Source organism: Physeter macrocephalus, chromosome 6 (genome assembly GCF_002837175.3).
Source record: "Physeter macrocephalus isolate SW-GA chromosome 6, ASM283717v5, whole genome shotgun sequence".
In the NCBI taxonomy this organism is placed as follows: Eukaryota; Metazoa; Chordata; class Mammalia; order Artiodactyla; family Physeteridae; genus Physeter; species Physeter macrocephalus.
In genome coordinates, this window is record NC_041219.1 from 55894755 (window position 1) to 55921566 (window position 26812).

Genomic DNA, 26812 nt, shown 5'->3' on the forward strand with positions numbered 1-26812 from the left:
CCGCAGAACCTTGGTCAGGCCCCCTTTCCTTGAGTTGCGGCAAAATTATAACAACAGCTGCCATTTCCACGTCCCTATTTTGTGTTGGGCGCGCTGTTCAGTGCTTCGTATGCATTGCCTTGTTTAATTTACGCAACATTACAAAGCAACTCTTCTTATTCCCATTTTGTAGTTGAAGAAGTGGAAACTCACGGGGGTTGGTTGTCTTGACGAAGATTATAGGACCAGTAAGTAGTCCTGTACTACAGTCCTGCTGCTGACTGGGGCCTCTTCCCCCTCTTTTATTCACATCCCCAGCGGGAAGCTTGTCCTCACTTTTGCCCACACCAGGTCCCACCCACTGAGAGCCTCTTGGGGGCTGGAAGGAACTGGTAAACGTCCATGTGTGGGAGAGAGCGGAGGCTGGCTGGAGCCTGCCAGCCTGTACCCGGCTCCTCGTGTTCAATCCCCTTGTCCTCCCGGCGGATTTGCTTTCTATCGTTGCCAGACAATTATTGTAGTGGTAGCATTGCGAGCCCATTCCTAGCTTCCGTGAAGCGCTATTCTGGAGGACAGGAGCGGTAAGGACTTTCTCGGCACCTTCCAAACAGTTAAGCCACGTGGGTCACTGGCTTCTGGGCCTGAGGCAGTTTTGTGCAGAGGCTCGGGGCGCAGGCCCTGGGGCTCGTGCCTGGCTGCAGACCTCAGCCGGGCTGGGTCCTGGCGTGCACGCGTTACACCGTCATCTGTGCCCGGTATCATCACCTGTGTCGTGGCGGTAGCACCTTATCCCGCGGAGCTATTATGAGGGTTAAATGAGTGACTTCGTGTGAAGCGCACGTAGGTACACGGCAGATGCTCAAGATGAGCTACGATTTATCATCCGGGCTTCTCCGGTGGTGTCTCAAGGGGCGGGGGGCGCACAGATGAATAAGGGGCCTCCACTGGTGACGTGATGGACTCACTGATCCAAACGTTCTCAGGAGGGACAGGGTTCTCCATGCCCCCGCGGGCTGGCCTGCCCTATTCCACACGCACACTCAGCGTTGGGGGCCAGGGCTCCGGTGTTCGCAATGTCCACGGCAGGAAAACAAAACCTCACGGAGACCCTAGGGATGGAGCGGAGTGGTGGGGGCAGATGGGCACCCGCCTCAGACCTCTTGGCCTCCTCCGGGCGCCCCCCAAGCCCTGCCGCTGGGACAGGAGCCACTCCTACTGCTGGGTAACTGGATTGATGTTCCTCTCATTGCTACAGAGGGAGAACTAGGCCTGGCGGGAGGCGAGGAGGACAGAGGCGTCGCCCAGGCAGGCGCCGCGAATCGGGTGTTAACTACCGAGTTAAACACTCTGTCCTCTTGGCCACGAATCCAGTAAAAGGACGTTCAGCCGGGGTGAGGCCCGACCAGAGCGTGGTAGAGCTGAGACCAAACCACTATAAAGGGAACGGGCGATTAGCAAATCCCTCCTTCTGGTCCCCACCTGTGGCTCTCTTGTGAAGGATCATCTCTTGTTAGCTGAAGGGAAGGAAAGGGGTGGCCTTTAACAGCTGGGGCTGCCAGAAAATGAGAGGCTGCAATTCCCCCAGACGCATTGCCTCCAAGGGCTTCATCTCGCCCTGACAGGCAGTTATGACAGCACTTCTCTACGGAGATGCGGTCGGAGAATCCCACAAAAATGACTGCAGCCCATCACGAGGCTAAACGGATCCTAATTAAGGGATGTTCTCTGTTAACGTGCATCAGTGCAGTTCTCGCCTTCAGGTGCCTAGCGGGGAAGCGATGAATATTTAGTGAACGAATAAAGGAAATGAACTCGCACATCGCACGTACACCAGCCAGCTTCCTTTTGTTACAGAGTCTGTCTGCCCCCGGCTCTCCGGAGTGAAGGCCGCGGTTCCCAGCGTGCAGTCGGGGAGGGTTTTGGAGGCAGAGGGCCCAGCCGCTCCGCGGCACGTGGGATCCTCCCGGGCCGGGGCACGAACCCGCGTCCCCTGCGTCGGCAGGCGGACTCTCAACCACTGCGCCGCCAGGGAAGCCCTTGGGGGAAAACGTGCAGTGCAAAGTGGGAAGAGTCCTTTCGGATTTCAGCGCGGGTGGATGTAAACGACCTCGTGCAGGCTGCGGGGCGGCGGGTGTGTTTATGCGTGGCGGTGTGGACACGCACGTGAGTCTGCGGGGCCGTCACGCAGAAGCACGTGCCCGTGCGCTTATGTACTTGTCACGCATGGTTTGCAGTTCACAGCAGGTAACGCACAACGAGGTGCACATTTAACCACTAGCCTGGGGCTCTGGGGTTGACCCAGGGACTGATGACTCAGCGTGGTGGGGTGTGTTGTATGGGGGGCACATGGGGGCGGGGGGCGGGGAGGGGGCCCCTGGGTGGGAATCTTGTAGAGCGGATCCGGAGGTCAGGGTCAGGAAGGTCAGCAGCCCTGGCTTTGCAGCTGATGTACGACCTTCGTTCCGTAGCTCGGGTGCTGTCTTCCTCGGGTGGGGGCTGGGTGGCCACCCTCTCTGGCGCTACACGCTCTCCCCAGGCCATCTCACGCCTCCTCCCTGGAGCGCTGCTGATTCTCAGCCGAAGCCCAGCCCCGGCCCCCGAGCTTGGACTGTGTGTCTGGCTGCCCGCAGGACACCTCTGCTCAGGTGACACACAGGGGCCTCAGACTCCTCAAGGCCCCTCCTGGTGTCACCGCCTCCCACCCCTCCGCCCCTTCCTGCTGGTCCTCATCTTGCTGAGTGTGAAGTTACCCAAGGCACAGGCCCCGTCTCCTCTGCCCCATCTCCATGGCTGTCCTGGTGATTCTGCATCTCATCGGCTTGTCCTTTGCCCTGAGTTTGTCCTCCTCTTTCGGGTCCCACTTTGGCCATCCTGGGCACGCCCCCCCCCCCATCTCTTGCCTGGATCTCTGCATCACCTCCTGGATGCCCCCCACACAGCCGTCATCTTGCTGAGTGTGAAGTTACCCAAGGCACAGGCCCCGTCTCCTCTGCCCCATCTCCATGGCTGTCCTGGTGATTCTGCATCTCATCGGCTTGTCCTTTGCCCTGAGTTTGTCCTCCTCTTTCGGGTCCCACTTTGGCCGTCCTGGGCACGCCCCCCCCCCCCATCTCTTGCCTGGATCTCTGCATCACCTCCTGGATGCCCCCCACACAGCCGCGCCTGGCTCCGGTCTGTCCTCACAGCAGCACGAACATGCCTTCTGAAGTGGCGACCTGACCGTGCTTCTCCCCTCCTCAGACGCGTTCAGTGGCTTTTCCGTTATCATCGGAGAAGGACCCACCTCCTTGCCGTGGCTTAGCTGCCTCTGCAGGCTCATGCCCCTGAGTGCTGCTCTCTGAAGACCTTCCCTTCCGCTCCAGCTACACTCACCTCCTTCCCTCCCCTCATCACCTCCTACTCTTCCTTCAGGTCTCAGCTTAGATGTCACCTCTTCCAGGAAGCCTTCCCTGGCTCCACCCCCTCATCTAGGTCAGGCTTAGCTCTCCCGCCATGTGATCCTACAGTACCTGTGCATCCTCTGTCACGGTGCGTATCGCTTTGTACTCACTGGCTGACTTCCTCGTCTGCAAGTCCACCGTAAACTCTGTGAGGGAAGGGGCTCCGTCCGTGCTGTTCACCGTCGGATCCCAGCACCTAGCACAGCGCCTGGTACCTGTTAGAGGTTAGAAACCTTTTGTTCTACGAGTGATCATGGTGACATACATATACCTTTCCTGCACTGAAAATGTTCTGTCGATGCTGGCGTTTAAATCATTATCTATGGCTCCCTTCCTTCTACGCTGGTTGGGACTGTCAGTCACCCAGCGTCCCCTACAGAGGAAGTCTCTGAGGTCATAGCCATCATCTGCCAACCCAGAGCAAGGCTGCAGCTAAGCTGCCCCAGACAGATGTTCACTGCTGCGCGACGAGGGCAGGACTGCAGAGAGAATGGTGACACTCAGTGCAAACTGGGTAAGGGGAGATTTTTCAGACAAACAAGGGCGTATGTTTCGTACCCTCCTGAACAGGCAAGCCTTAAGTCTCAGAACGGGCGGGAGGGGGCGGTCAGGGCTCTGCCTGGGCCGTGGGGGGAATTCCCTGCACTTCTGCGGTGGGAAGAGGAGGCAGAGAGACCGTGGAGCTAGGCTTGCAGAACCTCACTCGCAGCAGGGCAGGCTCGGGCTTTGTATCAGACAATGTATTTTCTTCCCACTAGGCCTGATGCTTCATCATCGGCTGATGTGAGCAGGGGCCCTGGTGGGGTGGGGGAGGCAGCTATGTCCAGACAAGGGGTCTGAACAGCCCTGAGGCTCTGGCTCCTAGCTGCAGGCTCTTGGGGGCCCCAGGCCCCTGCTCCGGGGCCGGGGCTCTGCAGGAGGCTGCGACTTCGGGCCCAGCTGCTCCGGAGCGTTCTTTATTCACTCTGTCTTAGGCCGGCACTGTCATTCACTCGTCTATTTATAAAGTTAAAAATAAGATGCTCCATATTCCAGGAGGGAAAGAAAAGCAAACCAGCGGCTTGGGCTGCCGGTACAGCAGGGCCCTGGGCTTCTGTCCACGCGGCCAGCTCCGGTGGCTTTTCCTGGAGGCGTCACTGAAGCTCGGCCAAGCCTGTGCCCACCTCCCTTTCTTCTTCCAGCTCTGCTTCAGCATCAGAGACCAGAGCTCTCAGCCCCGCCCCCGCCCCGGAGGGTACTGCACGCGCCCTAGTCAAGGCAGCCGGTTCCATCCTGAGCACCAAGGGGGCTCGGCCTCGGCCTCCCCGGATCATCCACTCTGGTGCCTCGGGCCCTCGGCGGGTACCAGGTAGCCTGGGAAGAGCCGAGAAGCTTGAGGCAGGACCCGCGGCCCCGCCTCTGTTGCCATCTGCCCTCCGACTCTCAGTCACCCGTGTGAGAAACGCCCGGCTTGGTCCTTGTCTATCCCACCTGATGGGGCGGCCCTGAACTCGATGGAGGCCAGGGTGTGAGGACCTTTGGAAAGCGGGGAGGCTTTGTGCAAGCCTTAAACTTTGCCGTGACTCCGCTGCTGCTTCAGGTGCCTTCCAGGCCAGCTTTGCGCCTGTCTCCCCTTATCAAGCGGCCGGCGGGGATGGAGACAGCTCATCACCGTCCTCCACATGGCTTCCCCTTCCAGACTTGCCCACGTGTGCTAAACTTGTGCTGTCGAGCACGCGAGATGCTTTCCCCTCGAGGTGGCAAATGGTGTAGAACGCGGAGGTTTGGGGAAAAGCAAAGAGGTGCCGTCCGTCTGGGTTTGGCGGGGAGCTGACCTCTTCTAGGGTCCTGACTTGAACAAGGGCGGAAGGGGAGGAGGCTGGCAGGCAGGCGTTTGTCCGGGAGAACGAACCTCCCTCCGGCAACCTCTGCGCGCGCTTCTGCTTTCCTCCTGCTGGCTCGGGCTCTCCCTTCCCCAGGCTGGGCCCTCTGCGCTGCTGAGAGCGATGGCTCTTCCCTTTTCAGGCAGGAGAGACGTGCAGGGCTCGCGGTTCAGCTGGCGGGACAGGCAGCCTCAGCTTCTTGGCCCCGCGCTCTGGGGGCCTGCATCTTGGAGAGGCTCCCGTCTTGGGCAGTGGTTCCTTTAACCCCCGCATGACCAGACACTTGATGTGCCATGGGTCTCGCCTGTTCCGAACACGTACGGGGTAGAGGGAACGAAAGGGAAGGTTTGAGTTTCAAATCTGTTAGCGCCGTACTTCCTTGGCCTCCCCAGTGTGCGCTGCTGGACCATTATTTCTAAAGTCCTGGGACCTGGCATGTCTCCCAGGATCCAGGCCGAGCCAGGAGGTTGTATTCCTTCGGTACCCTGGCTGGTGCCAGCAGCCGAGCGCCGTGCCAGGGGCCCAGAGGAGGGGTGATGCTACGGCCAGCCCTGCAATCACCGTCCTCTGACATCTTCTCGCCCCAGGCCTTGGAGGCCCCCTTGTTACCGACTGCAACGGTCTCTAATCTCACCTGGTCAATCGACGGCATCAGACGCTGTTTGTGTTTCGTTTCCCCCGATTCCGTCTCCTCTTTGGGGTCCCGCGTCCTCTTCCTCCCACCTCTCCCGCACCTGCGACTGTTCTCGCTCCAGCGCCCCCGTGGATCCTCCCTCCTTCCCCCTGGTAGTGACGCTGACCCCGGCTTCCCGTCCCTGGATGACCTCATCCTCCTGCACGTCTTGTGACGTCCAGAGCTGCACTCCTGGCTGGGTTTCTCTTCCTCAGCATGCGGCAAGCACTTCAGGCACTTCACGACCCAAACCGAGCTCCCTACCTTTCCTCCGAGCTTGTGCATCTGTCCCTGCCCCGGGTTCCTGCCTCCTTCAAGGGCACTAGTCGGCAGTCGGCAGGCAGTTGTAGCAGGGGGCTCGCTACGATCACTTCCCCGCCCCCAACCCCAGAGAATTTGCAAGAGAATCCTGCTAAATCTACCTCCTTCCCATCCTTTACTTGCATCTCCTTCTCCTTCTCCCGCTGCCTCCAGTCAGACCCTCATTATCCTTTGTCTGGGTCACTGCAGCCGCTGCCCGGCTTCTGTCCCTGCCCTTGCCAGGTCGTCCTCTTCGTGACAGCGTGATGCCTGCACTCCAGGTGGCCTCAGTGGATGCTGGCTGAGCGAGTGCATGAGTTATGGGTAGAGACGCTTCGCTCAGAGGAGCAAAGGCGGGTGTCTGTTCTGCAGCTGCTGGACGTTGTGAGTTAACATCAGGGTCACCGTTCTCCTTCTCTTCTGGCCCTGGTGGAGATGCTTGGGTATTAAAGAACTTCAGGTTTGAGCTCATGGGGTTCAGGAGACCTGGGTGATAGTCCAGACTCTGCAGCTTGCTTACTAGAGGACATGTCTTTTCTGAGCTGTCTTTGACCCTGAGAGCACAGCAAAAAACAAAATCAGGGAGGTTGAGGTTCTCGGCTGCTCTGCGTTTACCAGGGAGCCTTATCCTTTAGGAGGAGGAAGGGCAAAGATTATGACAGGGAGTGAACCTGGAGAGGTGGCTGAATCCGTAAGGAGGGGTGCATGTGAAACATCGTTCAATCCACCCAGCATCACCCCGCCCTCCCAGAAAGTGCTAATGGGAGGCGTCCAGGCTGTCCTTCCCCTTGCCGTCGTGACAAAATGGGCTGGGCCTTGGGGCTTCCAGAAGCCTCTCTGCAGAGCTCTGATTCCTAACCCAAAGAGGGCAAGTGCCTATTGAGCAGATAACTCTTATTTAAGTTTCCGTATGTTTCAGGGTGAGTGGGGGATTTTGTATTCAGGTTGGGGGGCTGGCTGAGTGACCCCCAGGGAGTCCCTTGGACCCTTTGGGCTGGTGGATCACGTCTTACCTGAAGCCAGGGGACAGGACCAGTGAGTCGCTGAGACATTCAGGGCATGAATTGTGCCCGTGACAGGGTGCATACCATCTTCTCTCTTCAAGGTAATCTCCCTGTCACAGTGTCTGCACCTCACTGTGCCTGGACCTTTTTGGAAAGCCGGCCACTTGCCTCTTGCACGTCACATTCCCGTCAGTATCAGGGACGTGTGTGGTACCCAGCATACGAGTAGAGAGCACACCACAAGTCACCAGTGGGAAATGTGTGATAGTGATGGTTTTAGTTCAGTCCGTTGCCTCGGCAGAACCATTCCCCACAGCGTACGATTTTGCAGTACTTTATCCCGTCCAATTTTAGACAATGAATAATCACTGTCATATCTATGACTGTGGCTAGATATGGCTCTAGTGATTTCATCCAAGGAGCCAAGTGTGACTTAACACATCTGGGAATCCTTTTCTAGGCCCCAAATCCTGAAGGATAAGGAGGAGCTGGGCAGAGAAACAGGCAGGAGTGATAGTGACTGTGCTTTGGAGAGGGAGGCTCCCAGGAGAGGTCCGCCGTCAAGGCCAGAGAGTTGATTTCAGGGCCAAAGCCGGGCTCTGAGCCCTGACTGTTCCATGTGTCAGGTTGCTGTGTCTATTTTCCAGTCTCGGCTAAATCCATCCTCTCTCTTCTGCTTCCTGCAAGGTGCTCTCTTGTTCCCCACAGAAAGCCAAAGAGCTCAGTTTCCTTCGAGGTAGGTGCCTGCATGGCTCAGTGCCAGAGCCCTGGCCGGGGCTGGATCCAGGACCCTCCCGCTCACCTTGCTGGGGGTGCCAGGGACCAGATCCGTGTTGGGGTATGGCTGGTATTTCTAGCCACAGGATGTGGTTTGGAGAGGAGCTGCTCACCCAGAGCCTTGGAGCCTTTCCGAGTCCCCCAGCCCTTTCGCTGGGGATGCCCAACGTGGCTGGATTAGGGGGTCACCCTGCCCCAGGGAGAGGGGTGTGCATGAAACGATGTGCAGGCGTGCTGGTGCCTTACGTCTGTTCCTCTAATGTGCTGTCCACCCTTCTCCTCCCTGCTCTCTGCCCCAGAAAGCTGAACTGCATGGACAGGCTCCCCTCCCACCCCAGCTGCCCCAGGCTGCTGGCTGGCAGGGTTCCATGGTGGGGTGTTGTGAGCTGGGGGGCCACCGACAGGAGCATCAGCAGATCGCAGAAGGGAGGGAAGTGAGCTCGGAACAGTTAGTCCTCCGGCTCCTTCCCTGTAGGGTCCACCGTTGCCTCTTCCCCTAAACCGAGGCTCTCACGTAGCCTCTCACGCAGCCCTCACCACCTCTGGGCTCCAGTAGCTTCTCTCTTCTTGACCCCTGACACGTAGAGGTCGCCGTGGGGTCATCTTACCAGCACGGGGGGCTTCCGCTAAGCTGCTCTTACGAACAGAAATACTTGATGGTGTTCACCCAGCCCTTACTCTGCCCCAAGCATCTTCCCAAGCTCTTCGCATGGATAATCTAATTTCATTCTTAAAGAATCCCGATAGTCGATACTAATAATGTCCCTGGCTTGCGAGAGAGGGAACTGCGACTCAGAAGGATGCAGGGAATGTCGCAGGGTCACAGAGCAAGGAAGTGGCGGATGCTGGTTCCAGACACGAGCAGCCACGTCCCAGGACCCAAAGCTCCTGCTGGTTACTGGTGGGATCCCTGGACCAGCCACATCCGCAGCATCCGGGAAGCTGGGAGAAATGCAGATGCTCGGCCCCGCCCCAGACTGACTGGATCCGAGGCTGGGGGGTGGGGCCCGCAGTCCCCTCTCCAGGAGTGGGATGTCCACCGGGGTTTGAGGACCCCTGCTCTCACTGACCCCGGCTACCTCAGCCGCCGTCCCCTTCCCCCAGCCTTGCGTGGCTGGACTGCCGTGGCTGGCTCCTCCTCCGGCGGGCTCTGGGGAACGGGCTCCGTCAGCACCGGCCACTGCCCTGGGCTCCGGTGGTTTCTGTTTTCTGTGTTTGGTGGCTGTGACCAGCCCAGGCTCTCCTCCCAGCTGGCTTCTCACGGCTGTGCTCCTTTTTTTTTTTTGCGGTACGCGGGCCTCTCACTGCTGCGGCCCCTCCCGCTGCGGAGCACAGGCCCCGGACGCGCAGGCCCAGCGGCCACGGCTCACGGGCCCAGCCGCTCCGCGGCACGTGGGATCCTCCCGGACCGGGGCACGAACCCGCGTCCCCCGCATCGGCAGACGGACTCCCAACCACCGCGCCACCAGGGAAGCCCTGTGCTCCTATTCTTCTGGGCTCATCTTCCACGGATCTTCTCCTTGCTCTGGGCTTCAGTCCCCCAGGTGTGAGCACAATGCTGATAAGTAACAGGAGGACGTGGGCCAAACCTCCCCGCACAGATGTTTCATGTGGCCTCCCGGTTCCAGCTCCCCACAGGGGCGTCCGCATCCACCCCCTCTCTCCGCTTGTCCACGCGGCCCACGTGGTCTGATAAAATGGGAAATGCTGCATCCAGATTTCATAGGCTTTAAATCCAAGGAGTGCTTATTTTAATGGTTTTCAAGCCGCCAGAATAATCAGGTTTTGTCTATTTTTCCTTTTGCTTCTATCCAATTTTTTCTCCATTTTTTTCATTGTGGTCAAATGCGCATAATATAAAACTTACTGTCCTAATCATTTTTAAGCGTACAGCTCAATGGTGTGAAGTACATTCATATGGTTGTGCAACCATCACCACCATCCATCTCCAGAACTCTTTTCATCTTGCAAATCTGAACGTCTGTGCCCATTAAACAATAACTCCCGTTCTCCCCTCCACCCTCTGGCCACCACCATTCTACTTGTCTCTATGGATATGACTAATCTAAGTGCCTCATGTAGGGGGAGGCCTACAGTATTTGTCTTTTTGTGTCTGGCTCATTTCACTTAGCATAATGTCCTCAAAGTTCATCCATGTTGTAGCATGTGTCAGAGTTTCCCTCTTTTTTCAGGCTGAATAATAGTCCATTGTATGTATAGACCACATTTTGCTTGTCCATTCTTCCATTAATAGACACTTGGGTTGCTTCCACATTTTAGCTATTATGAATAATGCTTCTGTGAACATGGGTGCACAAATATCTCTTCAAGACCCTGCTTTCACTTACTTTGGGCATGTACCAAGAAGTGGAATTACTGGATCATATGGTAATTCTAGTTTTAATTTTTTGAAAAAGTGCCAAAGTGTTTTCCATGGTGGCTGCACCATTTTACATTCTCAGTGCAAAAGGTTTCCAATTTCTCCACATCCTTGCCAACACTTATTTTCCCGTTTTTTTGTTTTCTTTAATTATTAGCCATCCTAATGGGTGTGAGGTGGTGTCTCCTTGTGGTTTCAACTTGCACTTCCCTAATGATTGGTTCTATCAGTTTTTGCTTCATATATTTTGCATCTCTTTTATTAGATGAATAAACATTTGAAATTGCTGTGTCTACTTGATGAAGTGACCACTTTATCATTATGAAGAGATCCTCGTTTTCCTGATATTATTTGCTGTGAAATCTACTTTCTCTGATATTCTTATAGCTACTCCAGCTTTCCTTTTATTCGAGTTAACATGGTATGTTGTTTTTCATCCTTTTGTAAAAACTGTTTTTGTGTTAAAAGTAAGTTTCAAACAGGGAGGCATGTGGTTCTTTTGAAAATCTAATATGATAACCTCTGTTTTTTAATTGAGGTGTTCAGACCATTTATAGTTAATGTAATTATAAATATTATATTGATCCTGTAGGGTTTAAACCTACCATCTTGCTATTTGTTTCTGTGTTACTTATCTGTTCTTTGTTACACTTGCGCTCTTTTTTAAGCCTTTTTTGGGGGGACAATTCTTGAGTATTTCTTAAGATTCCATTTAATCTTCTTTGCTGGCTTATTATGTATAACTTTTTGTGCTTTTATAAAGTGGCTGCCTAGAGTTTGTAGTAAGTATATTAAACTTATCATAGTCTCTCTTCAAGTAATATTACAGCACCTCACATGTACTATAAGAATCATACAACAGTATACTTCCATTCCTTCCCTTCTGGCCTTTGTGCTATTGCCATCATACATTTTATTCCTACCTATGTTATAAATCCTAGAAGACATTGTTATTATTTTGTAATTTAAACAGTCAATAATCATTTAAAGAGACTTAAATAATAAGGAAGAGGTCTTTTATGGTTATCCATAAAAGTTACTTTTCCAGAGCACTTCATTCTTGGTGTGGATCCAGATTTCCATCTGGTATCATTTTCCTTCTGCCCAAAGGATGCCCTTTAACATTTCTTATAATGTAGACCTGTGGATAATGAAATCTTTCACCTCTGTATGTCTATAAAAATCTGTACTTTGCCTTTATTTTTGAAAGATATTTTCACTGGGTATAAAATTCCAAGTTGAGAGATTTTTTTTTTTTCCTTTCAGTATTTTAAAGGTGGTGCTGTCCTGTCTTCCTGTGTTGTTTCTTATAAGAAGTTGGCTCTCATTCCTATATTAGTTCCTCTGTATGTAACGTACCTTTATCTCCCGCCCCGGATGCTTTTAAGATTTTCTGTTTATCAATGGTTTAAGCAATTTGATTGTGATATAGTTTGGTGTGGTTTTTTTTCCCTCTAATTACTTTTCCTCGGGGTTTGCTGAGCTTTTTGGATCTATAAGTTTATGGGTTTTGTCAATTTGGAAAATTTCAGCCACCATTTCAATGTTTCATTAAGTATTTTTCTGTTTCCCCTTCCTTTGGGTACCACAGTCACATGTGTACTAAGTCACTTGAAGTTCTTCCGCACCTCACTGATGCTCTGTTTAGCTTTTTGTTTTCAATCTTTTTCTCTCTGTGTTTTATTTTGGGTAGTTTTTATTGCCTGTGTCAATCTTTTCTTCTGTGACATGTAATCTGCTATTAATCTAATCCGGTGTATTTTTAAAAATCACATATAGTTTTTATCTCTAGAAGTTCATTTTCTACCTTCTGTGTCGCCACATAACACACTTAATCTTTCCTCTAGTTTCTTGAACATGTGAAATACAGTTACAATAATAATTTTAAAGACTTTGTCTACTAATTTCATCATCTTTCTAGGTCCTTTCTAGGTTGATCTGGAGAGATTGATTTTTCTCCTCATTACAGGTAGTATTTTCCCACTTCTTTGGCAAGCCTGATAATTTTTGACTGAATGCTAGACATTGTGGAATCCACACCTTGTTGGGGGCTGGATACTTTTTGGATATTTTGTATTTCTAAGCTTAGTTCTGGGATGCAGTTAAATCACTTGGAGAGTTTAACCCTTTCAGGTCTTGCTTTTAAGCTTTGTTAGGTGGAATCAGAGCAGTCTTTAATCTAGGGCTAATTTTCCACCACTGAGGGGGGGAAAAAACTCTTCTGAGTATTCATGAATTATGAGGTTTTTTCCACTCTGGCTTGGGGAGACAAGAACCCTTTACTGGCCCTGTGTGAGTACCGTGAAGTCGTCCCTTTATCTTCTTTGTCGTTATTTTCCTGGTCTCAGGTAGTTTCTTCACATGCGTAATTTGGTCAGTCTCAGCTGAAGACTTGAGGGGCACTCACTCCAGATCTCCAAAGCCCCCTCTCTGTAGAGTCTTCTCCCTTCCAGCACTCTGCCTTTCAAACTCTAGCTGTCTCGCTTTCCTGATTCCCACCTCTGTCTCTTCCACCAAGGAAGATGCCTCACTCTGCCTGGGTTTCCGCTCCCTACAACCCAGCTCAGATATACCAGGCAATAAGCTGAGCCATCATAGGGTTTGCCTTGTTTGTTTGTCATCTTTCAAAGGTACAGTTCTTCATTGCCTGATGTTCAGTGTCTTGAAAGCTGTTATTTCACATGTTTTGTTCAGCTGTTGAACTGACTGTCGGAATTGCCTGGGAGTGCTTTGAAAACTCCAGATTCCTGGGATCTGTTGTTGGCTAATTTGAGGCCACCTTTGGAGTAGACCTGGATATTACTGGGTGGCTGACATTGTTCCCTTTCTAGCTGGAACGTCAGTATTTTCAGTAGATACATTGGAATCTCTGATTAAAGGAGTTAGTCACTTCTGCTAAGAATCTGGGTGGAAAGATATTTATTTCAAGCAAATGGGTTTCCTAGCACTGGATGGAAAGTGTCTGGAGGAGTCCTGGGAAACCAGATGGGAATCTGGATTAAGCTGCTGTGGCTGTGGTCTTGGCCTACAACTTGTGATTTTCTTTCTGATTTATGACTCTGTAGCTCGTTTCTCTCCAGCCATTGGCTTATTGGACAGATGATGGGGCCAGAGACTCTGTGAAGGGCCAGTTCTTGGGTCCTGAACAGCCCCACCGTGGGGACTCAATCAGCCAGTCAGTTTCTCTGAAACTCAGCACCATTCTCTGCAATTCTGGTCTTGCAACACTTCGCCGTGAAGAGATTGTTGGAAAAGCGTCACAAATACATTTGAATCTGTACTTGAAGCCACTTGTAGTCTACATGGATGGAAATATGGGGGTTAGTAAATGCATTCTGTATTTGCAAGATATTTCCTTTTCCTAGAAATCCTGGGAGATAAGACAGTTCTCGGTAAAGACATTTGGAGCACCACTGGATCCTCCAAAGAGTGTTGAGTGCTATTCGGATTCTTATGATTATTCTTCTCAGTTTTGTCTTCCTTGCTGCCACCTCCCCGCCCTCTCAAGGGGAAAGCAAGGTCTCTGGTTGCATGGTGGGAAGGAACCTTGCATAATATATTTATGAAGGGCAACATTGACCCGGTAGAAGCGCAAGGATACGTGAATCATCGCATCCTTATTGAGCCCCAGCTCTGTGCCAAGCATTAAGGGGGAAACGGTGACACATAAGATCTGGGTACCGGTCTGAAGGAATTTACTTCTTGGCTGTAGAAGCAACACCTACAATTGTGAGAAAGTTTGCATGAGACTGTTTGCCGGTAAAAACGGACAGAACGTGACCAGCAGCTTTGGACCAACAGATGCCACAGGCATCCAGAATAGGAGCAGGAGAGGCCAGGTGTCAGCGTCTGGAGAAAATGACTGAGTTTCCATGATGGGCGTGTTCTTGAAGATAGCAACTGCATAATTCTCAGAAAGCTCTGGGGAAGAGGGGTAGATCAGAGCCCAGGGAGTAGACGGTGTGGAGGGTGAGGACAAGGGTCAGGCAGCCAGAGGAGCAGAGCGCTAAGGGCAGCCAGAGCCACTGTGTCCAGTGCCAGAGAAGGGCCCAGGCAGCATCCCCAAATGACAGCGGGGCAGAGAGTCAGTTGGCCAGAGGTGCAAGTCTTGTCCTCCTCTATCACACTTTAGAATTGCCTCTGAATATTTACACACACAGCATCTTTAGTCATCGCAGAAGCCCGTGGAAGAGGCAGGACACATAATTATTGCCATTTGACAGAGGAAGAGATGGAAGGTCGGAAAGGTTAAATGGATTTTGCATCAGAACCTGAATAGGGAGAGAACCAAGACCAGAACCCACAGGTGCCCCGAATGTGTGACCTCCGTCTGACACCCTCTGCCTCCACGGTGACCCCGGCCGAACGTAGAGTCCCCTGCCCAGCTCAGGTCCCACGGGGAAGATGTGACCCATGTCTGGGACGAAGGCTTCGTCCAACTCCAGGCAAGATGAGGGTGGGGGAAGAGATTGGCTGTATCTTTCTGCACATCTGTCCATAAAGGAAGCAGAGAGGGTGCTTGGTGATGTCCTTCAAGTCAAAGGAGAGAGAGGCCCCTCCTGCTGGCTTGGGGAGGGGAGAGGGAGGCAGGAGAGGGGATGCATGGCAAGTCTGCTTTGTAAGCCCATTAAGGAGGAAGAGCCAGGAGCCAAGCATCCAATTAACCTGACATCTCTTGCAGCCAAAATATCTGAGGATATAAGAAGAGAATTCAATGTGTGGAGGCTTTGGGGGAAAAGTGACTAAAAGCTGGAAAACAGCCCCAGTTTATGTAAAACGCAGGTGAGGTGCAACAACTCCAATAGATCCCTTCCCAGCAGTTCCAGATCTGGGAGACAGAGCAGGTGCCGCGCGGCTGCAGCGCCATCCTGGTGTGAAGCAGGCTTGGCCGCTGTGCCACAAACAGACTGCCAGGGGCTGCGGGAAGCACCGGGAAGCAGCGGGACACCGCACACGGCTGCCAAGGGCCGCCCTTGGAGTCGAGCCACGCTGTGACCCTGGCCGTGACAGCAGGATAGGGACTGGCCCAGGTCACCCAGCCTGCAGGTGGCAGAGCCCTCACCCAATCCCGGTCCTTTTGCTGTGAGAGCCAAGGTGCTTTCTGTAACCCGTGGCTGCCCCTCCTTCAGGTGACCTTGGCCCGGCTCTGGCATTGTCTGGGAACCTCAGTAGCACCGAGCCAGAGCCAGGCTGGCCTCTGAGGGCCGCGCCAGGGGTCACAGAGGAATGGAGAAGGCAAGAAGCTGTCCCCAGCTTTGCCCGGACCAGGGCTTCACAGGGAGCCCCGGGAGGGCTTGTTAAAGTGCAGGCTGCCAGTCCTCAGCCCCGCAGGAATGGATTCTGCTGGTCTGGGGTGGGGCCTGACACCCACCCAAGGTGACTGACGCAGGTCGTAAGAGAGAAACGCTGTCCTCAGTCGGAGGCCTCAGATGGCTTCCCTCAGAACATTAATTTCTAGAGAGGTCTGTAGCTCTCTCAGGGAAGAAGAATGCCACAGCTATGACATTGGTAGCACTAGACACCCTCTTTCCCTCTTGGAGATTCACGATTCATTTTAGCAAATTAAAGCCTTAAAAGGATTGCAGTTAAGGAATCACTTTATATTTTGTAGTATACACATATATCAAATCGCTACATTGTATGCCCTCAACTTACACAATGATATATGTCAATTTTATCTCAAGAAAGCTGGAAAAGAAAAGAAATCTCTTTAGCTTCTTTGGGGGCCCAAACTCCCTTGACCACAGAACCCCTTGTTCCAGGAGTGTCTGTTCTGTGGGAAACGGTGTGGAAAAACGCAACTCCAGACGAGCCGTTCTCAGTCTCTGGGATGCAGCGGAATCACGTGTGTGGGCCTGTGTAGGAATAGATTGCTGGGCTCCACCCCAGAGAGTCTGATTTAGCGTTGCCAGCGAGGCCCGGGAACATGCATTTCTTGCTCGCCCCCAGGTGACACTGATGCTAGCGGGGTGGGGACCACCCAGTGAGGGCCACTGCACGCGGCCCCTCTGTGAGCCCTCGGGAAAGAGGGAGGGTGGGAACTGAGAAGGGTGCGTGGCAGGCCCCCGGGGGAAGAGGATTCCAGGGAGCACAGCCTTGGAAGGGGCTTGAGTCTGAAGTAATGAAAAAGCATGTGAGGGCGGGCTCTGCTGAGATGCCAGAGTTAGAGTCAGGGACACGGTATAATAGAGAGATGCCAGCTGGTGACAGCAGCTGACGCTCTGTGACATGCATCAGTGTCTGGCCTCACCGCAGGGGGCTCTAGAGAGAGTCTGTGCCTTTAAAAAGCCATCGCTAGAGGAGTGCATGAGGGTGACAGTTGACAAATGAGCAAGCCTGGGAGCGATGCACGGGGAGACAGCTCCAGCTTGTAGGACCAGCGGCGTCTAGACCCTTCTCCCCGTCCCCGAGTTGTGCAGGCTTCCGGCCCCCGGGGGAGGAGCAGTGAGCCAGGTCCTGGCATCAGCTGCAGCACTGTGCTTCTTCCTTCGGGGGAGGCTGACTGCAAGACTGCTTTGCTGAAAGCTCCTCTCTCAGCCCAGGTGATAGGAAGCACGGGTGCAGGAGAGTGGATGGGAGGGTGGAGCCGGGCCCATCTCTGGCCAGAGGCAGGCATGAAAGCTTTGTGTCTGTGGTGTGGTCATGGGGCACAGGAGAGTCCCAGGTGCCCGACACAGCCTTGCTGCTGCCCGACACCCACCCTTAGAATGTTCCCCCTTCAGCTGAGCTCTGGCCCCTACCTAGAGGCAGACAGATGGTGCTAGAAGACCTAGCTCTAGGTCACTACCGACTGCATGGACCACGGTCAAGATGGCAGTCTTGTGAGTGAACACGGGGGGAGAAAAGGGCGATCCCAGGCTGGGTGGGGAGACGGTGAAGGCACCTGGGAAGGGACGTGCAGTGAGACCTGGGCCGGGAGCCCCCCTGTTCCCATGCCCTCCTCTGCTCCCCCTGCGGCCCCCCCCCACCCCCTGCAGGCCCCTTTCTGTCCCTCTGCGGGACCTCAGCATGGCAGGCCGATGCTGAGGACAGACTCAGGTTAGCAAAAGCTGTCTTGACATTTGGAGACAGGGCAGGATTTGGCTCCTTCAGGGGTGCCTTTTGTTCTCAGGAAAATCATTTGTACAGCTTGGGCCAGTGCCAGGGACTGCCATTTATAGCCCAATGGGCTTGGGGTGGCTTCGGCTGCCTGGTGCAGAAAGTGCTGGCTGCTCTCCGCCCCCGGCCGTCTGCCTTCCCCTCGGGTCTCCCCCACTCCTCTCCCTCCTTAAAGCCTCTCCTTCCTCTCCCCATCCCCTCCCCTGTTTTCTTAGAGGTCCCAGTTCTAGATTTGCCCACGGGACCCCAGACACCTTGCCGTCCTCACGTGGACCTCAGCTCCTCCTACAAACCGGAGCCCACTGTCCGCTCCCTTTGGAACTCGGTCACCCTGGCGAGGTGCCTACCCGTGCCATCCTCCGCCGAGGCATTGTCCTCTGTTTCCACGTCGCCTTTGACCTTCATTCTCCCCTCCCAGGGCCGGGCTTCCTGCCTGGGCTTGCCTTGCCGCCCACTTCTGAGCACAGGGCCTGGCTCCCAGCAGGAGCTGTCCAGCTTGGTGGGACTGAACTGGCCCAACCACGGTATCAGGGTCAAGAGCACAGCTTTGCTGCCAGACAGATAATAAATGGTTCACATCTTGGCTCTGTCACCTGCTAGCTCCGGGCTTAGCAACTGACTGAATTTTTGAGCTTCGGTTTCTCCGCCTGTCAATTTCAGTACCTCGCTTATTACTAGGCTTTTATGAGATGATATTTGTGAAGTGTTTAGCACGGTGCCTGGCCCTCAGTCACGGTTAGGGATCACCGCCATCACCGCCACTGTCAACCTCACCATCACCATCATCATCTACCCTCATTTTTAGGTGCAAGTGGGGTTAGGTAAAAAAATTCTGTCCCTGAATCCCCAGCCCTGCCCATGGAAATCCCACCCACCCTGTGAGGACCGGCTGGACACCTCTTCGTCAGGGAGCCATCCTCCAGTCTCCAGCTTTGGTGTTTCCGTAGCCTTTCATCTTATCTCAGCATGTAGGAGCCTGGGCCTGTTCGCTGCAGTGGGATGGGGTGGGCCAGGGAGATCGCAGGTGAAGTACTGGGGAGAAGCACTGTGCTGAAAATGCCCTGGGAGAGGCCACGCCTGGGGGCAGGACACAGCATCTGAAGGGTCCCGATCAGCGGTTGCTACTAAGAATAGAAGACAAAGTCACAAATCCTCTCAGTGGAAGGTGACCCTGCGTAGACTGGGGAGAAGGCAGCAGTGGGAGGTTTTCCACCAGAGCAGCGCCCCGAGCCCTGGGCCCTGGGGAGGAAGGGCGAGAGCAGGACGGGGCAGGCCAAGGCCGGAGACAACCATGAACCAGACAAAGAGTCTCGGGGGACCCCGTGGAAGGGGCCTTGGACTCTCAGGGGTGCAGGAGGCCCCTGTGACCTTGACCGTGCAACAGCCTGGTCCAGCTGGGACTTTTCCTCCCTTTAATGTATTTAAATGGAGTCAAGATTGGGGTGAGCTTCACGCACAGAGCCTCCTCCAGCCTTAGAGGTGACTGCACACCTTCCTGAACACAGCATCCTCTGGACGCGTGAGGCTAGACAAAGGTGGGCTTTGTTTTAGTGCCCTCGTCTGGTCGCTGGAGTACAACGCCTGGCTCACACATCTTTAGAGGAGGGGCAGTCACAGAACTGGAGGCTCTCCATGCCCCCCCTCACTCGCTCTACCCCCTCCCTGGGGGTCTCTCCCAAGTGAACCCCTCAGCTCCGCTCCGCAGATGGTTTCCAAATCCAGAGAGCCAGCCTCAGTTTCCCATCCGAGGTCTGGGATCACATTTCCAGGTGTCTCCTTTTGGCTGTTTACAAGTGTCGTACTTGTTAGTGGCATACATTTTAAAAAAATATATATATATATATACAACAAGCACAAGGAAGGAAAGCATGCACTGTCACAGCCCGTGAACAAAGCACCGTGACAGTTGCGGCCCATCCCAGTGTCTCTTCCCCTCGTCAGTCACAGGCATGAAAACGTTTTAATTCTAAAAATGCGATCACGCTGTCTGCTCATCTCCCACTGGCTCTCCTCAACCCACAGTTTGTCACGATCGCGTTTCTGTCATTAAACACTCTTCTGCGACGTTTGAAGTGGCTGCGTAGCCTCCAGTGTGGACGCACCGTAGTTTGCACAATCGGTTCTGTTTCATGGAGCCCCCAGGTTGACTCTTTATCTTCTGCCGTGACGAATAGCGTCGTCACAAAATTCTTACAGCTACGTGCTCAAGATTATCCACGATCCTTTCTTTAGGATAAATTCCCCAAAATGGAATGGCTTAGGTTAAAGGATTTGTGCTTTTCAGTGCATTTTGTCCGACTAGTTTCCCAGAAGTCTCACTAAAGGTTTATGTAAGCACCTATTTTTCTGCAACCATTACAGATGCAGTTTTAGTCTTTTTGGAAGGGGGAGGTTTGAGCTTATATGGTATTTAAACGTTATAACTTCTTGTGTTCGTCTGAAGTTACCCGATTCCTGGAGAGGCTAATATTTTTGCAGCACGTTAATTTGCCGTTTGTGTTTAGCCTCATGTGAATTGACTGTCAGATCCTCTGTCCAGTGTTAAATTGGAGATGTTCCTCTCGTTCTGGCTGGCTTGTCAGGGCTCTCTCCATATTAAGGTTATGAACCTTTGTCTGCCGCGTATGTTAGAGATGTGCTTCTCAGTTTACCGTGGACCTTTCGGCTGTGTTTATGGTATTTACCGGCTGGGACGGCCAGACATCTTTCCTTATATGATGCAATGACACGTCCAACTTCTCAGAGCCAAATCGAAGTTCACTATTTCCCCCCGCCCCACACGGCTCTTCCTGCTGACTCACTCATTTCTGTTAATGTCACCGCCACTTTCCTAGTCACCCAGGCTTGAAATGTTGAAGTCATCTCTGATTCCAGCTTCTCTCTTCTCCCCTCCGTTCCGCCAGTTGCCAACTCCTGTGGGTTCTATCTCTGCTATTTCTCCTGCAGGCGGCCCTTCTGACACCACGGCGGCTCGTTATCTCTCGACTGGACTTCGGAGCCAGCCTCAGAGGTCATACCTTGCCTCCCCAGCCCGAGTGCCCCCCTCTTCCTTCCCCCTTGCCCCTCCGGCAGGCTGCCAGTGCGTCAGTTTTCCCCAACTAGAGCTCAAACCTAGAACTCCCTGGTTGCAAACTGCCAACAGCTCCCGGCCGTCTCGTGTTTAAACACAGCCTCTTAGCCTGGCTGTAATCTCCGCCAGCCGAATCTCCCGCTATCCGGCCAAGCTCCCCAGACGCGCTCACTGCTGTTCCACAGTCTTCCTGGTTGCCGAAGCCACACCCTCCGAGATCTCCGTCCCATTGTCGCCCCCCCCCAACATCTGCGGAGAACGCTCCCAGCGATCCCGGGCCGCTCTGACGCTTTCACTGAAGTGACTTCTCTCTCCTTTGAACCCCCGGAGCAATCTGCTTGACCTTCTCTTGTAAAACAAATCTTTCTCCATCGTCCAGCGGAACCTCAGGGGTCTTCTGCTTCCACCAGACAGCGTCCTTTGAGGGCATGGTTCCCGCACGTCTGTTTCTTCCACGGGGGGACCATACAGCACTCCCAGCCGCCGACGTTCAGTGGGTGTTTGTGGAATAGAAAGCACCGGCCCGGGTGGTGATGCCTGGGGGTCGCGCTCCAGTGCTCTTCCCCACCCCGGGCCCCGCCTCCTGGGACAGGGCACCCTGTTAGCCGGTGGGCACAGTGCAAGTCCCGTCTGCAGGAGGCCGGACTGAGCTGACAGCCTCCGGCCCCGGGGCCTGGTTCTCGGTCGCCTCTTTGTCCCCATGGCCGGCGGTCATTGAGGTGAACGGACCCTGAATCCATCCATCCTTTGCCTCGTGATGCGATGCGTGGTGCGTGGTGCGTGGTGGGCACTTTGTAAGTTGGCACCGGCGAAAGAATCTCAGGGGACCCCATGAAAGGGACCTTGGACTCAGAGTTGAGTGGAGCTCAGGGGTGCAGGAGGCCCCTGTGACCTTGACCGTGCAAGAGCCTGGTCCAGCTGGGACTTTCTCTCTCCTTAACGTATTTAAATGGAGTCAAGATTGGGGTGAGCTTCACGCACAGAGCCTCCTCCAGCTTTAGAGGTGACTGCAGCCAGCACGGGAGTGTGCAATTGACAGTCTATTTTTAGCCTCCTGGAGACCGTGACGGACATCCCAAGTGGAGGGTGGGCACACCTGCTGCATTCTAATGAGGCAGCCCGTGGCCTCTGCTGCCAGACAGCCCAGGATCGTGCCGACCTGAAACCTGATGTTGCTAAACTGGGAAGTCTGCCTATTTCCCAGGGGCTGTAGCCTAGATACACCAGGAAAACAGGACCATCACCCCACCCGCCCCAGCTCGCTCCCCTCCAGCCTGGGACTCTGGGCCGTCTTGGGGCTGTGCCCAACGCACGATGGAGGGGATGGACCGGGATTTCTTGATCTTGCTCTAGGACCTCCCTGTTTCCCTTGCTAGAAAGGAGGTAGTAAGTCTGCATTGACCCAGCTTGCAGATGAGAAAACTGAGGCATAGAATAGGGAGATGTTAATGTACTCTGAGTACTGCTGCTGCTACTAATGAGAATAACAATAATAGAGCACTTACTATATGCCAGAAACTGTTCTAAACTCTTTACAAATATTAACTCATCACTGAAAACAGATTTTTCAGAATCCTGCCCCTTTGGAGGCCTTTGCTGTGCCGTGCACATCTGGATTTCCTACACTTCAGGGAAGGGTGTTTCTTCTCCTGGCAGAATGATGCTTCTGCAGTGAACTCTGAACCTCTGGGCTTCCACCTCCTCCTCTGTCCTCCCGTTAGCCCGTGGAGGAGGAAGGGCTGGTCAGTGCCGGGCAGCGGCTGTGGGGTGTGGAGCCGAGCTGGCTGTCAGGGTCGGGGAACCCAGGAAAGGGCAGTGCGCTGGCAGGAGGCTGGCTATCAGTGTGGGCGCTTGCATTTCAGAGGAAACTTCTGCTGAAGTTCAGAGTAAAACTGTGAATCAGAAACTGGGGGTGGGTGGAGCAGCAAGACAACAGGTGTGAGAAGCCAGAACCTAAGAGACCTGCATTTGGGGGCCAGGTGCCGCTTGCGGGGTGGAGAGAAGTCCAGGGGCTTCGTCTGCCTAAGGACGCAGGTGGGACTCATTTTAAGAACTCTAACTCACGATGAGCTGGGCCCTTTTCGAAGCACTTTCCAGATACCAGCTTGTCTAATCCTCAGGATGACTCGAGGACATGCGGACCATTTTATTCCCATTTTAGAGTTGGGGAAACTGAGGCACCAAGAGGTGAATAAACTCTGTCCAGGGTTGTGTAGCTGCGAGTGGCAGGGCTGGGTTTCACGTTTCGGGGGGCTGGCTCTGGAATCCATGCTCCAGCCACTCTGCTCTGGGATGCTATGTGATGCCATTACATCTTTCCCTTTATTCGCCTCTAAGGGATGGTATTATTGTCCCCGTTTAACAGATAGGCAAACTGAGGCCCAGATCGGCTCGGGTCACCCACTAGTAGGAGATGGAACTGGGTTAAATTCAGGTTGGTTGGGCTCCTGGGTAGCACACCACCATCCCACACAGCACAGCCAACAGCTTGGGGCCACCGTCGCCCCTTCGCTGTGGCTGCCGTGGCTGACTGGAGCCGGCCGGGGGCGGGGCGGGAGGGGGAAGGAGGGAGGGCGGAGTCTCAGAGGGCAGGACCTCATGGGTGCTGTTCACACCTGCCCCTTCTCTTCCCCGCAGGTGAGCAGCCCACCCTCTCAGCCCCCGCAGCCCGTCGTCCCAGCCAAGCCTGTGCAGTGTGTCCACCATGTGTCCACTCAGCCCAGCTGCCCGGGACGGGGCAAGATGTCCAAGCTGCTGAACCCGGAGGAGATGACCTCGAGGGACTATTACTTCGACTCCTACGCCCACTTTGGCATCCACGAGGTAAAGCATCCTGAGTTGGTGGCCAAGCGGGGCGACCTGGGTTCTGCTGTGGCCGCGCCGTTTCCTTGGACAGCGTCATGTGGGCAGCTCTCTGTTGTCATTGAGGGAGTTCTCCCCGTCGCTCAAGGGCCCCGGCCCTGTCTGCATCCCGGGGGACCCACAGGCGGGGGGTCAGGGCCAGGCCTGGAGCCAGGTGAGCAAGGGAAGGCATATGTTTGGGTGTTCCTCAGCTGAGAGCAAGGGATGCTTCCGTGGTCCTTATTTTACCGTCCAGCACCCTCGCCTCTTCCTGACCCTGAGCCTGAGAGGTCCGGGAGGACTGGACGTCCTTGGTCCTTGCTACAGGAGCTCGGGTGCTTTGCAGCTAGCGTCCCAAGGCCGCGGGGACCTTCTGGCACCATGATGTCCAGTCCTCAGTCAGGCACGAGCCCTCAGGTTCATCCTGGACCAACGAACACTTCCAGGGAAGGATCAGCAGGCTTCCTTGGAAACCTGGCTCTGTCTGACACCCTGATTGATTCTCAGGAAATTCTTATGTCTAAACGCTGTCTTCTTCCATAGCAGGGAAGATTGATGTTAGCTGTAGAACAGAACAGAGCTTCCCAGCTAGAGGCTTCCTGGCTGCAGCGGCAGCCACAACAGTATTTCTACCTCCCTCCCCACCATCTCCAGCACTTTCTCACCCCAAATAAACAACTGACATGAGCCGAGTGCTTGCTCAGGGCTGGCCACTCTTCTGAGTACATGGTACGTGTCATTTCACTGAATTCCCAAGAACTCTATGAGGAAGGTATTTCTGTTATCCCCTTACAGTGGGAAGACATATCGAGAAAGGAACAAAGGCTTGCTTGCTATGCAAATGCTTTTGGAAAATAAGTCTCAGAGCTCCCCTTTCAATTAGGTGCTTCTGTAAACCCTTCCTGTATCCAAACGGTGATGCTGCCTTTTGCCAGAAGCGTGTTTAATAAGCAGTAGGCAACATGTTTTTGAGTGCCTTTGCTCCACACTGGGTGTTGCTCCCAGCGTTTTATGTTACTGGCTCATTTATTCCTGAGGTCAACCCCGTGAGGTTGGTATTATTATTTGTCCCCATTTCACAGATGAAGATATAAGACCTTAAGAATCTTATCAACCTTCCTTCATCTTTGCTGGTTCCTTTCCGTGCAAGGTCACGAGCTGATACACGCAGAGCTAGAAATGAAACCTTCACGTTTGTATTTCCAGGCCATACAGCCTTTCTTTCTTTCCGGAAACTTCGGCTTTGTTCCTGCTGGTCCTTTTGCAATTTCCCGTGGAGGAGTTGGGCCCCTGAGGACTGCTCTCCCCATCAGAGCATTAATTAGGCCTGGGGCCTGCAGGGGAGGGGCTGGGCCCTGTGTTTAGTGCTGGGGGCCCCGGGCAGCTGAGGCTGCAGCTTTTGGTGGCTCCCACTGGGTTGGGGTTGCGATGGTGCACGGAGCCCAGTCCTGGGCCTGAGAGGTGAGAAGGTCTGGGAGGCAGGAAGGATGCTTTCAAGAGCTTCCCTCCTCAGGACCCTGCCTCTAATTAAAGGACAGTCCTGGGTCCTTGGGCACCTGTCTCAGAGCAGATTGCTGGGAAGAGACAGCAGTTCCAGGGATCCTAAAATGCCCCCCTTGGGCCTGCCTGGACCCCCATTAGGGACCAGCCGGAGGCGGTGTGCCCCTCCCATCCGCCCTCCCGTCCTCAGGCCCCAGCCCCGCAGAGCCTCGTCCCAGCGATTCCTCCCACCCCTCCCTGCAACACACGTAGGCACCTAGGATGTGCCCTCCGGTGCCATTATATCTCTATGATTCCTTCAGGACGGGGTTCCCCGGCACTCTGTGCATTGTCTGATCTGTCTAGGTTTGGTGAAACAGCGGCTAACGTCATCACTCAGGCGCTCCCTGATCCCCACGAAGGCCGGGCATCCGGAGGGCCTGATCTCCACTGGGAGAAGACACCCAGGGTCACCAGATACATATAGTATGTACCAGGCTCCCTCCATTTCATGTATTGCTAGAAGAATCAGACCTGTTCCTGCACATATACAAACACAGTGCAGACTGAGCTAATGAACTTGGAGTAAAGGATCTGCAGGTCACCATCTCATTTCTCTCCTCAGTAACCTGTCCTAGAATAGTTTTAGCAGCCCTTCGCATTGGGAAGTACTGCTGATCACCCAGCTTAAATCCTTCTTGCTGCTGCTTGGGGGCCAGGCCTAGATCCTGGCTCCTGGGGAAATGCATAGGCCTTTAACGCTGGGGCAGCTAGCTGGCCTCCCTTCGTCCCTGAGCTTCGCCTCCGGCCTGTTTGGTCTCCATGATCATCTGCTGTAAAAGGAGGTGAGGGCAAGTAGATGGCCTCCTACCGTCGTTCTCTGCAGACAGGGCCTGTTCATTTCTCGTTGTCAAACACAAGGGATCTCCTTTCCATGCCAGACGGCTCGTGGCGATGCCTTTGCCTCCTCAGTCTGGACCAGACCCACGTCTCACCAGCCCATCCGGAGCCGAGCTGGCCATTTGGCAGCCTTCTCCCGTCATTAACAAGATGCTCACACGGGCAGGCAGCAGCACTGGCAGCTCGCTGATTAACAGTGATCAGTGAGCGTTTGGGAAACATGGTGCAGGCTGGATAGGGGTGGTTTAGCCTATAAATACAAACAGGAAGTGCCGAGTGGCAGGGCGACACTACAGGGGGCTGGAGAGCACAGCAGGAGGTGCTCCTGGACACTTTTCTTCTTGCATCCCATGGCCTCTCCTGAGATGGCTCCATGCCCGGCCTCCGGAGGTCAGGGGCCAGGGAGAGGAGGACTGCGCGTCCCGGCCCGGGGCCCCCGTGAGAAGAAAGGGGTCCTGAGCAGCGGACGTGTCCTTGTGCACAGAGGGGAGGGGCCCCGCCCCGCGCCCTCTGAGATCCTAGCTCTGAATTCTCAGCGTCTTGAGCAGTCCGCCTTGGGCATGGGGCCTCAGCTGCCAGAAGAATCAACCCCAGTGGGGCCCTGTTCCCAGCCCCCCAGCCCTGGGCGCTGAGCCCACTCCTGGCCAGCGATCTTCTTTTCACAATCTTACTGCAGGGTTTTTTTGAAATAGATTCTTCAGGGCCTCATTTCCCAGCAATTAGTCAACGTGCTGCCATGTGTTCAGTGGGCAGGAGATAAAGTCACCCACAGCTGGGGGTGGGAATTGTTTTCACTGAAGAGTGGCATGCTCCCGGCTGAATGTCTGGAGACGTCTTTGGGCTGCTCTCCTTCAGGGGTGATTAAAGCAGGGGTACAGGAAGGGTGGGGAGAGACAGCTGTTTCTTTGAACAGGGTGAGTAGGGGAAGCCTTGCTAAGTCACAACTTCTCCCCCGCCCCCAGAACTTGTGCCTTCGGAGTGAACTCCTGTGGTCTGGAGCCTTAAAGAA

General features: G+C 54.2%; 1 protein-coding gene across 2 annotated transcripts in view; it reads left to right on the plus strand.

Moving 5' to 3' along the window:
• The window catches only part of PRMT8 (protein arginine methyltransferase 8), a 173533-nt gene that overhangs the window by 96213 nt on the left and 50508 nt on the right, over positions 1 to 26812 (plus strand). Inside the window, exons 1-2 of one of the 2 annotated variants that reach the window (XM_024129212.2) lie at positions 16081 to 16128; positions 23221 to 23406. In XM_024129212.2, coding sequence (XP_023984980.1) covers positions 16081 to 16128; positions 23221 to 23406 — 234 coding nt within the window. Of the gene's footprint in view, positions 1 to 16080; positions 16129 to 23220; positions 23407 to 26812 lie in introns of those variants that run through there. The other variant, XM_024129211.3, reaches the window with a different exon arrangement.